The sequence below is a fragment of the Planococcus citri genome, chromosome 3 (assembly GCF_950023065.1).
Source record: "Planococcus citri chromosome 3, ihPlaCitr1.1, whole genome shotgun sequence".
NCBI classification, from domain to species: Eukaryota; Metazoa; Arthropoda; class Insecta; order Hemiptera; family Pseudococcidae; genus Planococcus; species Planococcus citri.
The window spans coordinates 78,037,129-78,050,565 of NC_088679.1; the positions used below are offsets into that span (position 1 = coordinate 78,037,129).

The following is a 13,437-nucleotide window of genomic DNA, read 5'->3' on the forward strand; positions in this document are numbered from 1 at the left end:
GTATTTTGACCCACTGAATTCTATTATGGCAAAGTAAAAAATTTTATACGAAATAGAGATAATTCCTAGAGGCAAAAAATGCTATCGGAATTCGGAACACGACGATGTTTTGACCAAAGATTGGATCCACCACTTGAAAAACGTTGAAAATTTGTTCAAATATGGGCAGTAATTTGTTGAAAATCAGAAGGGGCATGGGGGATTATTTTCAAAATTTAATCAATTTATTTAAATTCAATAAAACTAAAAAAAAGAACAGAAAAATAAGATGAAATGATTCATGAAAACCTTCCCTTACTTTTGAGCTAAAGTTCATACCATTTGACCAAAAAATGTCTGAGAGAGAATTGAAAATAAGAGAATCTATATTTTTTGAGGTTAAGAAGAAGCATGCATTGAGTAAGAGAGCCCTGCGAGTAGGGCCCTATAGTTTCACTCAGGTGAAATCGGTCGGCCATCTTTGGTGCAAAATAAATGTAAATAAGCAAGATTTCAGCCAATTACTGCACAGATGTCCGTCAAGTGACGTCACTGTGACGTTTGATTGATATTGTCTACTTTGTTTGTTTACATTAATTTTGCGCCAAAGATGGTCGACCAATTTCATCCAAGTGAAGCTATAGATGCCTTACCACGAGGGCACATGTTGTTGTCGCTGGAGGTAGTCTCTAGGTAGTAGATCGGATCATCAAGAGGAGCCGGTCCCTGAGGACAGATGAGAAGGTGAAGACAACACCAGGGGTATTCTGCATGTCCACGTCGTGCGGGGTGGTAACATGTTGCTTTTTGATGGACTTGGAATCGATAAACATGGCCAAAGCAGAATTCTCCAGTTGGTAGAACGACGGTGAAGAGTGGCAAGCCAAAGGCTAAACCTCTACATAAATACTGATTACAAACAAGAATGCATAAGAGCTGCAGAACACCAACAACTCACTCGTTCCAGTCCCAGGCGGGAAGCGCAAGAGCTTCAGAGTGAAAAGGCGAATACTAGCGCTTAAAAACTGGACAATTTGGCTAAGGGAGTGAACCCAACAGAAAATCATGGTGGAAGGCAATGGGAAACCAAAACCATTACATTTCCCTAGAATTATATGGACATCAATTTAGCAATAGCAATGGCCCTAAGTATCTGTCAGGCTGATCCTCATCATTGACCTTTTATACACTCAGTAAGTTTGATCACGTGACTCCCACGTTTTGGAGCTATTCTCGTGATAATGATGACAGGCAAATGGGAACTTGAATTTTACGAATGAATTTGAGCGTAATTTTTGCAATTGATCAATGTTTGTGAACTCGTGTTTTAAAATAATGTTTTCTGAAACAAAAGGATTCAATATCACAAGAAATGGAAGCATTTGCGCTATTATTTGGTGAGTTTTTACCAAATTTTGACCTCTCAGAGATACTAAAACGATCGTAAAATCCGTCCATAATAAGTACTTAGCTTATACAATTCAGTTCATTGTTCTTCAGGATGACACAAATAACAATATTTAAAACTCAGACACTACAAAAATTTGACATAGATTGTTCATAATTGAAGTTGAAACTTGGTCATGTGCAGGGAAACGGGCAATTCCCGTTTCCTTGCAATCATTTTCACGAGAGCAGCTCCACCGTGTCGTGCTCACGCTTACAGAGTGTATTCTCCTCATCTGGACAGCTATTCCAATGGTACATTTTGATGCAAACCTCCCAAATAAAGCTTGTAAAGAATGTCTCTGCGCATTGTGTGAATTCATCTCTTACCTTACCCCACTTACCACACGTATGATCATAATCACGTGTTGAAGGTGGTTATTACCTTCCACACGCTATTATGATCATGCATGTGTTAAGTGGGGTAAGGTAAGGTAAGAGAAGAGTTTGCGCAATGTGCAGAGGCATTCTTTAAAAGCTCAATTTGGGAGGTTTGCATCAAATATTCGCTTGATTTCCAATTGGAATAGCGGTGTAGATAAGGAATAAAAGGTTGATGATCCTCATCCACCAAGGCAGCCAGATAGGGTGCGAAGAATATGCGGAGTCAAAACAACGTGGAACAACATCAACGTCACAACCTGGAGAATGTAAGAACTTTGTATCAAATTGGAAAACTTGCTAATGTAACTATGGAAGCCAGGAGATTACAAATCGATGTATTAGGAATAAGTGAGACCCGATGGACTGGAAATGGTAGAAACCTGGTAGATAAAGATTGAAGAATACAAAGCTGAATTATTTAGCTTATAAAATACGAGAAAACAGTATTTTCATGCTAGAGGTACAGAGGAAAATTCGAGGAAGAACGACGAGAGGGAGGAAACAATTGGAGATTTTAACAACAAACTCACTGGCCAACTCTCCCTGTAAGACCCTGAAAGAAACTATCAGATATGCTAGAAACCGGCTAATATACGAGTAGATGGAAGTATACATCTCCTGTAAAGGAAAAATTGGTAAATTTTATGCCATTTAACCAAAAAATGTCCCACATTGAATTATTCTTTACGTTAATTTCATTTTTAATGATTTTGTTGCCATTAAGGAGCGTTCCAAAAATTATTGAAAAGATTTGGGAGCATTTAGGCCCTTTTTTCGCAGCCCATTCCAAGGCTCTTCTCATACCTTGAATCAAAATTTTGACATTTATTTTTGTGATATTATTTCACTCATTTTAAAAATTATTCACCTTACAAGGGAACCTGTCAACTTCGATTTGAACGAGCCTGGTATTTTGAGAAAGGGCTTACGTTAGTTAAAAACCCCAGTTACCAAAATTTCAGCTGTCCGATTTGTTTTTTTTTAAACAGGTTTTTCTCACATTTTTGAAAATTCAGTCAACTATTTTCAACAATCATTTATGATTTTTTAAAAAAATGACGGAAATTTGTCTCAAAAAATCAATAGAATTTCACTGTTTGATCCGTTCTGATGCTTTATTAACGCGACTTTGGATTTCTCCAGGATTTTAAAATTTCTCCAGAAGGTGTGGAAATCAATTTCGACACCTGAGAATCAAGGTGTGGCTTATTCTCGACTCATTAAACGAGTTTATTGCAATTTGAACCAATTTTCAGGTGAACATCTCAAGGGCCTTTTTTTGGTGTGAGGGGAGGGGGGGGGGGTGAATTGAAATATTTACTCAGAAGTGAAAATTTTAAAATCAACAATTTTCTGTTCATAAGGAATTGTTTGAAATTTGCACGATTGTCTCGTCTATAACCAACCCCCTCTCCTTCCATCTAAATTTCACCATTTCAAATCATTTTGGAGCATCCAGCATGATTTTCGATCTCTCCAGAATTTTGAAATTTCTCCAGAAAAAGAGGAAATTAATTTTAGGTACCAAAAAATCGAGTTGTGGCTTATCCTGGACCTACTGAACGAGTTTTTCTACATTTGGCCCGATTTTCAGAAGAATACCTCCATGTGTATTTTTTTAAAAACATGAATATTTACAGGAAAAAGTATAACAAAAATTCAAAAAAATCAAAAATTTTCTCTTCGTAGGGAAATTTTTAAAATTTGTGCAAATGACTTTAACCCTTAAAATCCGAATTTCACCATTTTGAGTCATTCTAAAGCCTCCAGTACGATTTTCAATTTCTCAAAAAATTTTAAATTTCTCCAGAAGGGGTGGAAATTAATTTTGCACTCTAAAAATCGAGCCTTGACATATCCTGGATTCACTAAACCAGTTCATTCAGATTTGGTCCAATTTCCAGGCAGATACTTCAAGAGTCTGTTTTTGATCTGAATAAATAATGAACTGGAAAATACTGGTCAAAAACACTCTCGAGAGTCCACTTGAAAATCGCTTGAAATGAAGATGAACGCTTTAAACAGGCTCAGAATAAGTCACAACTCGATTTTTAGCAACGAAATTAATTTCTATGCTTTTTGGAGACATTTTAAAATTTTGGAAAAATCGAAAACCTTGCTGGAGCCTCCAGAATTATCGAAAATGGTGAAATTCGGTTCGAGGGGGTCATGATTAGTTTCGAGACTAATTTCCATTAGGTTGTGCAATACATTTTTTTCGAAAAATTGTCAATTTTGAATTTTCAAAAATTCGTTAAAAATTGATAAATAAATTCGGCCAACTGAAATTTTGATTATGGAGGTTTTAGACCATGTACTTTCCAAAAATCACGGTCACTTTTAAATCAAAAGAGCATACTTTGAGACTTGTCAGCTCTAAAATATGTATCATAATTATTTTTTTAAAATTCTTTTCATCTACTCAAACGTCTTTTGGCAGGAAAATTCGAATTTCGATGATGAGATAGTTTGGAAAACACATTGCTCAAAATTTTGAGCAACTTTTTCGACTAAAATGATGGGTATAAGGACCAAAGTTGTAAAAAATTACAGGTTTCATTTTTGCGATATTTGCAAAAAAAAAATAAGTAATACTCGTATTAACATTTGAAACGGGTTGCTCAAAACTTTGAGACGCATTGAAAGCTAAACGACGGTTTTTTGACAGAAAGATTAAAATTTTGTACCTACGTATTTTTCGAAAATAATAACTAATTTTTCATTATACCTACCTAAGTTGTTTTTTTTCATCTTCATGGGTAAGTATAAGGTAGCAACTTAAAGTTGCAAAGTTTTAATAGCTTATACGGGGTATGAGAGATAGATATTTAAACAGATCTTCGTATACAAGAAAAAGGGGAGAAATACTCAAAAACCAATTACCTAAACTTATTTGTAGCGAGTTCTCCCAGCTCGTAAAATTTAATTTCTTCTGAAAATACATCTAATGGAACGTTCACAGGTCTTCGTAATCTTCCACCACTTTGGTAATAATACAGTATTGCATCGAAGCTCGGACGATTTCTGTCAAAAAAATATTCGTTACGAAGTGGGTCAAAATAGCGTATCCTCCGCGCCGGGTCACCCAACAACGTTTCGGGGAATTGATTCAACGTTCGCAGCTGTGTTTCAAAACGCAATCCGCTAACCTACAGCAAAGAAAAAAAAAACACCGTAACATTTTCCACGTTTATCTATAGTGTAGTAGCATTTTGGTAGGTACTCGTTGTAATATGGTTCGGTTTACGATGAATACAGTACCAAATTTTCAGCTACATACTCGTAGATGGGTACGTAAAAATATATGACCAGATGAATACCACGAGTACCTAGGTATAGGGTATTAGGTAAATATGCCTACTTATAGGTTTCTTACTCCATACAATATTGCGACTATCATTCATCTCACACATCACATGAGATATGCGAGTAGGTATACCTATTTCTAGAAAAACTTACGTTTATAACGACACGTTCACAAAAGGAGTGATCATGAGGAATTGGTTCGAATAGCTGTGCAACCGGACCTTGAGAATGTCCGGTTCCGTCGTCGTCTGGTTGAGAGCTTAGTTTTGGCAAAGATCTGAAACATCGAGTTAGAATCAATCATCTGTGATTTATTGGCGAAATATTCGAAATTAATTATTTTATCGTTCTATTCAAAATCTTAATTGATGAGTAATAATTACAAAAAATATAATACCTAAAGGTATGTGCTTGTTATGCAAGTTGAGAGGGAGGAAAGAAAGGAAGGAAGGGGCCAAGGGGGTCTCACGAAAAATTCGATCTGAATGAAAGCTTGTAGGGTAGCTTCCCCCTCCCTCCCAAACAGAAAATTGAGGATTCCACAAAGTTTTAAAATCACCCCAAATTGGTTAAATTGATGAAAAAATTGAACGACTGGTTGATGTTTTGAAAAACGCATTTCTGATCACATTTGAATTGCAATCACCTTTGGAAGTCGAATTTTTACGTGAAAAATGGTGTAACATTTTTTGAGGCTTTTAAAAAAAATTGATACCAGTTAAAAACTCGTAATTTTTGGGGGTAAGTAAACAAATGATTCTAAAAAAAAAAAATTAAAAAATTAAAAAAAATAACCCAAAGTCTCAAAATTATGAAAATTTTAATTCTGCGTCATATTCCAACTAACAACGTGTTTTGACAGTCATTTTTAACACGAGCAAAAAAAAAGCGTAGGAACCCAATATTTACGGCGAACCGAGTATGCAATTTTATTAACACCACCGTCGATCAGAAATGATTGTTTTTATACCTGTACTTCAGATCGAACGGGAGGGGGGAGGCCTCATAATTTATCATGATTTGATACGTTTAAATTCCTACTTTCTAGATCAAAGTTCAACTTTTCATCGCAAGAGCAGAAGTTGAAAGGTATCGTTTAAAAATGAGAAAACAATTACAGCGAAGACACATTTTTACAATTCTGTAAACGAAAGTTACTTTTAAAAAATAGATTTTTAGCACTCCTCAGAGGTACAAAGACTAGGGCTCTTTGATGACATTTATTTTTTTGTTTAAACTGCTTTAAGCCCCCCCCCCTACATCTTTTCACACATTCAAAATACCAAAATATTGGAGAAAAGAAGACCAGAGTGGCACAGCTATTAAAATTACTCGAGTATTTATTAATATCTAGAATTTAAACCCTCCCAAGTCCCAACGAAGTTGGCCAATTAAAGGAAAGTGCTGAGATAAAATAAACAACGATTTCTCAATGCCCTTTTTTTGCTCCCAAATTTTAAAAATGAAGTAAAAAAATTGCGAAAAAAATATAGCTAGTATGGCATTCCAAAAACTACCAGATTTTACGTCAATAAATTGGTAGGTAAGTAGGTATTACCTATAATACATCGTATTAATCGAGGGAACGTAACTTACTGCATACAAGAAAAACAATTCATCATGCGACATGTGTACCTATAGTGCCTCTGCCTATCTATCTACATTAAAATATTGCCACGTCTCAACAAACTTAACAAAAAGTTATATGTACATGGAATGAATCTTTTGAAGATTTCAAAAGAAAATCTGACATTTTGAACTTTTTATTCTATCTCCCTAAAAACAGCGTTATTTTCTGATATCTTTTTTCATCGCATCGATGTTTATTTTTTAGCGATTGATTTCTAGTGAGAGTGTCACCCTCGAAGGAGAGCATTTGTCCAAATTCGATGAAAGTATTACCTACACCATGCTGCTGAGGTCATATTTCCATAAAATCTTGGAAAATGGAGACAGAAGGAAGGATAGGGGGAGATTAAATTTTCAGACGTCAAAAATCTTTTAAGAATTTGATTCACTGAAACAACTCGTTGACCCACACTTTAGAACCAAATTTTGAGCTACTGAAGCTATTTTTTTTTATTTTGGGCGAATTTTTGAGAATCATGGAAAAAATTTGTCAGTGTATTCATTTTTTGCAACAAAAAAAATTAACTCTCGAGATATAGTCGAACCCCTTATCTTGAGAGCTCAGAATTTGAAACATTTGAAAATTTGTCAACGTTTCGATTATTTTGGGGAAGAGTGGATCATATTTTGAAACCATTAAAAACATCCCCTTTCTCCTCCTTTCCACCAAAAATTTTAAAAATCACTTTTTTACGCTCTCACCTCCTGAAATTGTTGAATTTTTGAGAAAATAATTTCCTACCACCCTACTTTTTGATTTTTTCATAAATAGTCTAAAAAAAGTTATAGCAGAATTACATTCACCCTTTCTCTTCCATTTCAATTGAAAAAAAATCAACCAAAATGAATAAAAACTTCATTTTATTCGAAAATTTTCCATTTCTACGACCTTCTTCTAAATAATCATTTTTCAAGAATCGATCTCTTTTTGTCTCGAGCTATTTTGGCCCCTTAATTTTTCATTTCGACTCGAATTTCAGAATTTATCTAAACTCGTTTTGCTTTCTTTTTGAGAAAAAATTCACTTCGATTTCTCAGACAATATTATTGAGTTTCAAAATTGTTTTCAACTTTGAGGAGCTTCTTACAAGAAACCAATTATATTTTGGAGGTAGGTAGGTCCAGAGAGATTTTTTTCTTAAAACTAGAGAGTTATTCAGAGTTCTGGTCAAAAATAAAAAGTTTTCAATTACACTCTTCAATTATATAGTTATCTTGACACGACTAAGAATTGAGCACACCAAAATCACACACAACCACCTTTACCTAAAATCCCCTAAGCCCTCATGTCAATTTTGCTCATCTGAACCTATATCTGTTCAACGCCTATTACCTATTCTATCGCCCCCCCTCCACACCAAGACCGATCAGCTCTTCAAATAGATGAAAACTCTATCTTCATTCCGGACTACCCCTCTTGAAATATAAAAATTAATCGCTTTGATTAAAAAACACAACCTATCAAACTCAATTTATAAACCTCCTCACGTAGGGTGTAATAATCTAGTAATTATAAACACTCCCCCTCTCAAAATTATTTATTTAGTTTTTAATTTTGAAGCTACAAAGGGGCCAACATTGTTTGGGGACTGAGCCGACTGAGGGACGTTTTTTCTTGAAAATGAAATTATTTAGAAGAATTCTGACACATAATAAAAATTTTCCAAATTTGATTTACCTATTTAACTTTTTTTTGACAGGGAGGGGGAGGCTTCATATAAAGAACCAGAGAAATTGAAGAACTGGGGAAAGTTATTTTCTTGAGAAAGTGGAGGTTATTAGGAAGTAATCTGACAAGAAATCATGAAAAACGTTCAAATTTTTTTAGGAACTTCAATTTTTCATTTTTGTGTTTTGATTTTTCCATTTATTTAATTTTTCTGAGGGGGGGGGGGCTACAAGTGGATCGACATTGCGTGGAAACTGGGGGACGTTTTTTCTCGAATTGGATTTTAAAAAAGAATTCTAACCCAGAAATGGAAACTTTAAAAACATTTTACCAACGTCGATTTTGATTTTTTCGACTCTGAGGCATTCGATACAAGGAGACCAAAATAGCTTGAGGAACCAGGGATGGCTTTTTCTTGAATAGGATATGGTTTACATAGAAGAATGCTGACGCTAAAATAGGAATTTTTCTAATGAATTGACTTTCGATTACTTATTTTTTTTTAAATTTGAAGGATTTTTTGGCACGACTTCACTTCGGGTTGGAGGTCTGAAATTTCCGATTTTATTTTTCATGAAAACTAACAACTGCGGATTAGCAGCGAAAAAAATTGTAATGGGGAAATATGCCCTGACTGCCATAGGTAGTCCATGTCGTACATATTGCATAAGCAATATTTCGAAGATGTACCTCGTGAAGGTCATCTTATTTTGGTTCTTCTAGATCTTTCGATCGTACGATTCCCCTGGGCATCTCTCTACTCTAACAGTAATTGAGTATGTATGAACTCTATGATGTCACAGACGATTTGCAAACTCGAGGTATCTCTCTGAGATCGTCGAGCTCGCCTCTTTACTTGACTTCTGCTACTCGCGATGGCAAGGTCTAGTCTTTGTTCTTACTCAGTTTAATATAGAATGTGTCTTGCTATATCCTTACTTATTTCTCGCCACTTTTGGTGGTTAACGTAATTTATTTCTAAATGCTTAACGTAACCCCCAAATGGGGGATTCATTATATATCTTTTCATATCTCAGACCCTTCACCAGAATCCGGACTGGGAGAAGCGGCAACCCTACAAAAGTGTTTCTAAAACTAGAATCTACATTCGGGCCTAGTATTAGTAGGGAACTATAACCCAGGTATGTCAGACGGCCATTTTGTTCCTGGTTTGAGTATATGGGAATTCGGCAAACTTTAACCGCGTATATCTTCAAAACCGTGCACTTTTACAACTTTTTCATAATAACATTTTTGAAAGAGAATTGAACGAGCTTTCCAATGGTATGCTACATGTATCAATTCGTCGGCTAAGTGCGAAAAGGTGCCTGGTGAAATTCGTTACTTGACACCTGTGTAAAACGGTCTTTCCACTCTGAGCACCATCTATCAGTCCAAATGTTCAAACCAAAAGTTATGTTACCTCAAGGCACCCTTCCCATCACCAAAGATGCCTTTAGATTTGAACTTGGACTGATAGATGGCGCTCAGTGTGGAAAGGCAGTTTTACACAGGTATCAAGTAACGAGTTGCACTAGGCACTCTTTCGCACTTAGCCGACGAATTGAAATACATTTAATTGTTTTGAATTTCAGTCATTTTTCAGCACTTCATTTTTGGGTTGAAAATAGTTTGAAATTGTGTGAAATTCACAGCATGTGCTCTAATTCAATGATTACTTTCATTCTATGCCAGAAATTCCGTCATAAAAACCTTGAATCGAAAAACAACAATTTTTTTTTGTGAGGAACAAAATGGGAGTCTGACATACCCGGGTTAGAGTACCTTAGTATTAGGGGACCCACAGGTGAGTAGATTAACGCGTACATTTTATAATGGGATTTTACCCCGATCATACCCTCTTTAGATTAACCACTAAATTATGTTAATCGAAATATCTGCCTGCAGACATGGGGATTTAGTGTGAACCATGGACGTAGGTAGAATGATGAAGGGTGCAATTATATCAGGCATTCCTATAGTCTTAATAAATTTCATATTCGTTGATGAGTCTTTACCTAATAACTTTAGTATTATACTATAAGTTTGGCTTAGAAGTAGGTGATTTTGCCTAAGTCAGATAATGGTTATTGTATCGCACGTAACTTTTAAAGTATTTCCTTAACTGTAATATCGTTACCTTAATGCCAAATCCGAGTATGTCCATCCAAAAAATCATCGTCGTTTTGCGTCACTGATAAGACTCTGGAAAGCCCTGAATTGAAAAATTTGCATCCGAGTACAGTTAAAACGCACCACCGAAGATGCACAAAGCTGACGTGCTGACCGATGTTCAATCAGAACTGAACAAACCCTTCCGAGTATATCCAAACCTTATCAGTGATACGTAAAATCGTACTGTTTTTGTGAGGACATACTCGGATTTGGCATTAAGGTAACGATATTTTATGTAATATGTACATCTATTTTCGGGACATAAAATGTTTATTCGAGTATATTATTTATAGGTATTCTTCATGATTTAAATGAATATTGTAGTTAGGAAGGGTGGCTACTCTCCGTGAATTGAGCTAGTTCGGAAGAGGAAATTATTCCTTCTCTAAGGAATAATTCTCAAAATGGTTCCCATGATGTTATTACCATAATTCCACCTAAACGTACTATTTCCTATCTGCACTATTACAAAATCTCCAAAAAAATGTTAACGAGTGAACCACCTTAATATGCGACTAGGTGCTAAAAAAAATCAAAAGATTAGATACCTAAAACAAAATAATGATACAATTTCATCAAAATTTAAAAACAGAAGTATAAAAAATTTATAATTTTTGTTTGCTAGTTTTTTTTCAATTAGTGCAGAAGATATTTTTCAACCAAACTATCTTTCGAAAACTTTTTCATTTTTTGTGGAAAAATTAATGAATTTTGAGCCCCATTTTTGTTTTTTTTTGCCATTTTGTGATATTTAGTCACTTCTTTGAAAAGAAATTCATACCCACAAAGAATAATTTTTCCAAATTCTTCGAACCTCGATCAAAGCTTTGCGTTTTCTTACAATTTTTGCCCAGAAATTGTCCCTTAAATACGTACACTCTTTGATTGTTCACATCAAAAAATGGACCCTAAAGCGCTGAAAGCAAGAAACCGGTAAATTTGACCATAGGTAAAATGAATCTTCAGCTTTCCAGCAAAATTTTCCATCATTTTTTTGTTCCTTTTCTAAAAAAAAAAAGTATCCCCTAAAAATTGGTATTCTACATTTTCATTCTCGAATATTCAAAAATTGGTAAAACCCCGAATTTTGCAATCAGACAGCCAAAATTAATAATCTAGTTATGGATCGCCAATTTATCACGTGAATCGAATCCAAACATGTACCAAACTATACGAGTAAATTGATTTTAAACGGTCTGAAAACAAACATTATTTTGAAAATCTACCCAACTCTTCAGAAGAATAAATTTTAAAAATGGCTAAACATTATTCAAAATGTGTTTCACAATCAAAAAATAATTGTTCGAGCATCAGGATGAGTCATTTCATCACCTCTAGATTGCATTTTATTTCCTGAAAAAATTCAAAAATATTTATTTTTACAAGGATACCTTTTCAAATTGGCACTCTCCGATTTGTGCAAAACCAAGCTAGATCGAAAAATCATGTCCTAAGATCCTCGTAACCAAAATTTCAGATACTGAAGTTCATTTTTGAATTTTTAAAATTTTTAAAATCCAAAAAATCTCCGGACAATTTTTCAAAGGCTATAGGTGGATAAGTATGGCGAATTTGCCCCGGAGAGCTTCAGGGTTGATATTTGCATGGAAGGTGGGTAACCTTGAGCACCTTCCGTCACGAAAGTTTCAGACCCCCAGACCCCCCCCCGTTTTTGAGAAACCCCCCTTTTTCTGAAATTACAATAAAAAAAATTTTCTCAGCCCCATGTGAACCGATTTTTTCAATTTTTTGGTATGTTATAAACATCCATAAGAGGTATCCTCACAAAAATTTTCACCCTCTCCCCCCATATTCCCCCCCCAAATGACGTTTTTAGCTTTGTTTGCCCGTTTAAGCAATGATCATGATTCTGCACAAAAATGGGTATAGCATTTTTAAATGTGTTTTCGACCCCCAAAAAACACATATTTTTTTCAAAAAAAAATTTTTGGTGGGTCGTGGTCAAAAATTGAAAAAACTAACAGAGGGGGTAAAAATGAATTCTGGTGTAAATCATTGTTTTCGGTAAACAAGGTGTCGTTTCCATATGAATCAAACCCCCCGAACACGAATATGAAGTCAAATTTTATGCTATCCTCATCCACACCCCTCAGGTGCCTCTGCCCCCAACTAAATTTTTACTATACTAAAAGTTGAGCTATTTTCATAATGTTGGTGTCATTTTCATATGACTCGAATACCTCAAACACGAATATGACGTCCAATTTAATGCTACCCTCAACCACACCCCTCCAGATCCACTGCCCCCACCTCAATTTTTACTATTATATTAAAAATTGAGCTGTATAATAATATTGGTGTCGTTTTCATATAAATCAAACACCCCTAACGTGAATATGAAGTCCAATATAGGTCTATCCGCATCTATCCCCCTCCAGGCTGCAGCCAGCTCCTCGAGAATGTTAAAGTTTGACCCTTGCTATGTCGTTGAGTTTTCAACCCTCGCGAAACATACCTTTAATAGTAATTGATTTGATTTGAAGTAATTACTGGTCGAGGATTGATCGGAGTTGGCTAAAAAATTTATTGTTTAGGTGGGGGCAGAGGCACTGTAGGGGTGTGAATGAGGGTATCGTAAAATTGGATGTCATATTCGTGTTCGGAGGGTTTGATTCATATGAAAACGACACCAACGTTATGAAAATATCAAAACTTTTAAAATAGTATAAATTGAAATGGGGGCAGAGGCACTGGAGGGGTGTGGTTGAGGGTAGCATTAAATTGGACGTCATATTCGTGTTCGGAGGGTTTGATTCATATGAAAACGACACTAATATTATGAAAATAGCTCAACTTTTAGTATAGTAAAAATTTAGTTGGGGGCAGAG

At 35.2% G+C, this 13,437-nt stretch overlaps 1 protein-coding gene across 11 annotated transcripts in view; it reads right to left on the reverse strand.

The window, feature by feature from the left end:
• The window catches only part of shaker (Potassium voltage-gated channel protein Shaker), a 113,869-nt gene that overhangs the window by 30,105 nt on the left and 70,327 nt on the right, over positions 1-13,437 (reverse strand). For all 11 annotated transcript variants that reach the window (XM_065355515.1, XM_065355514.1, XM_065355516.1 and 8 more), the window contains 2 exons: positions 5,269-5,392; positions 4,693-4,958 (listed from right to left, as the gene is read on the reverse strand). In XM_065355515.1, the coding sequence (XP_065211587.1) occupies positions 4,693-4,958; positions 5,269-5,392 (390 nt within the window). The remainder of the gene's footprint in view (positions 1-4,692; positions 4,959-5,268; positions 5,393-13,437) is intronic.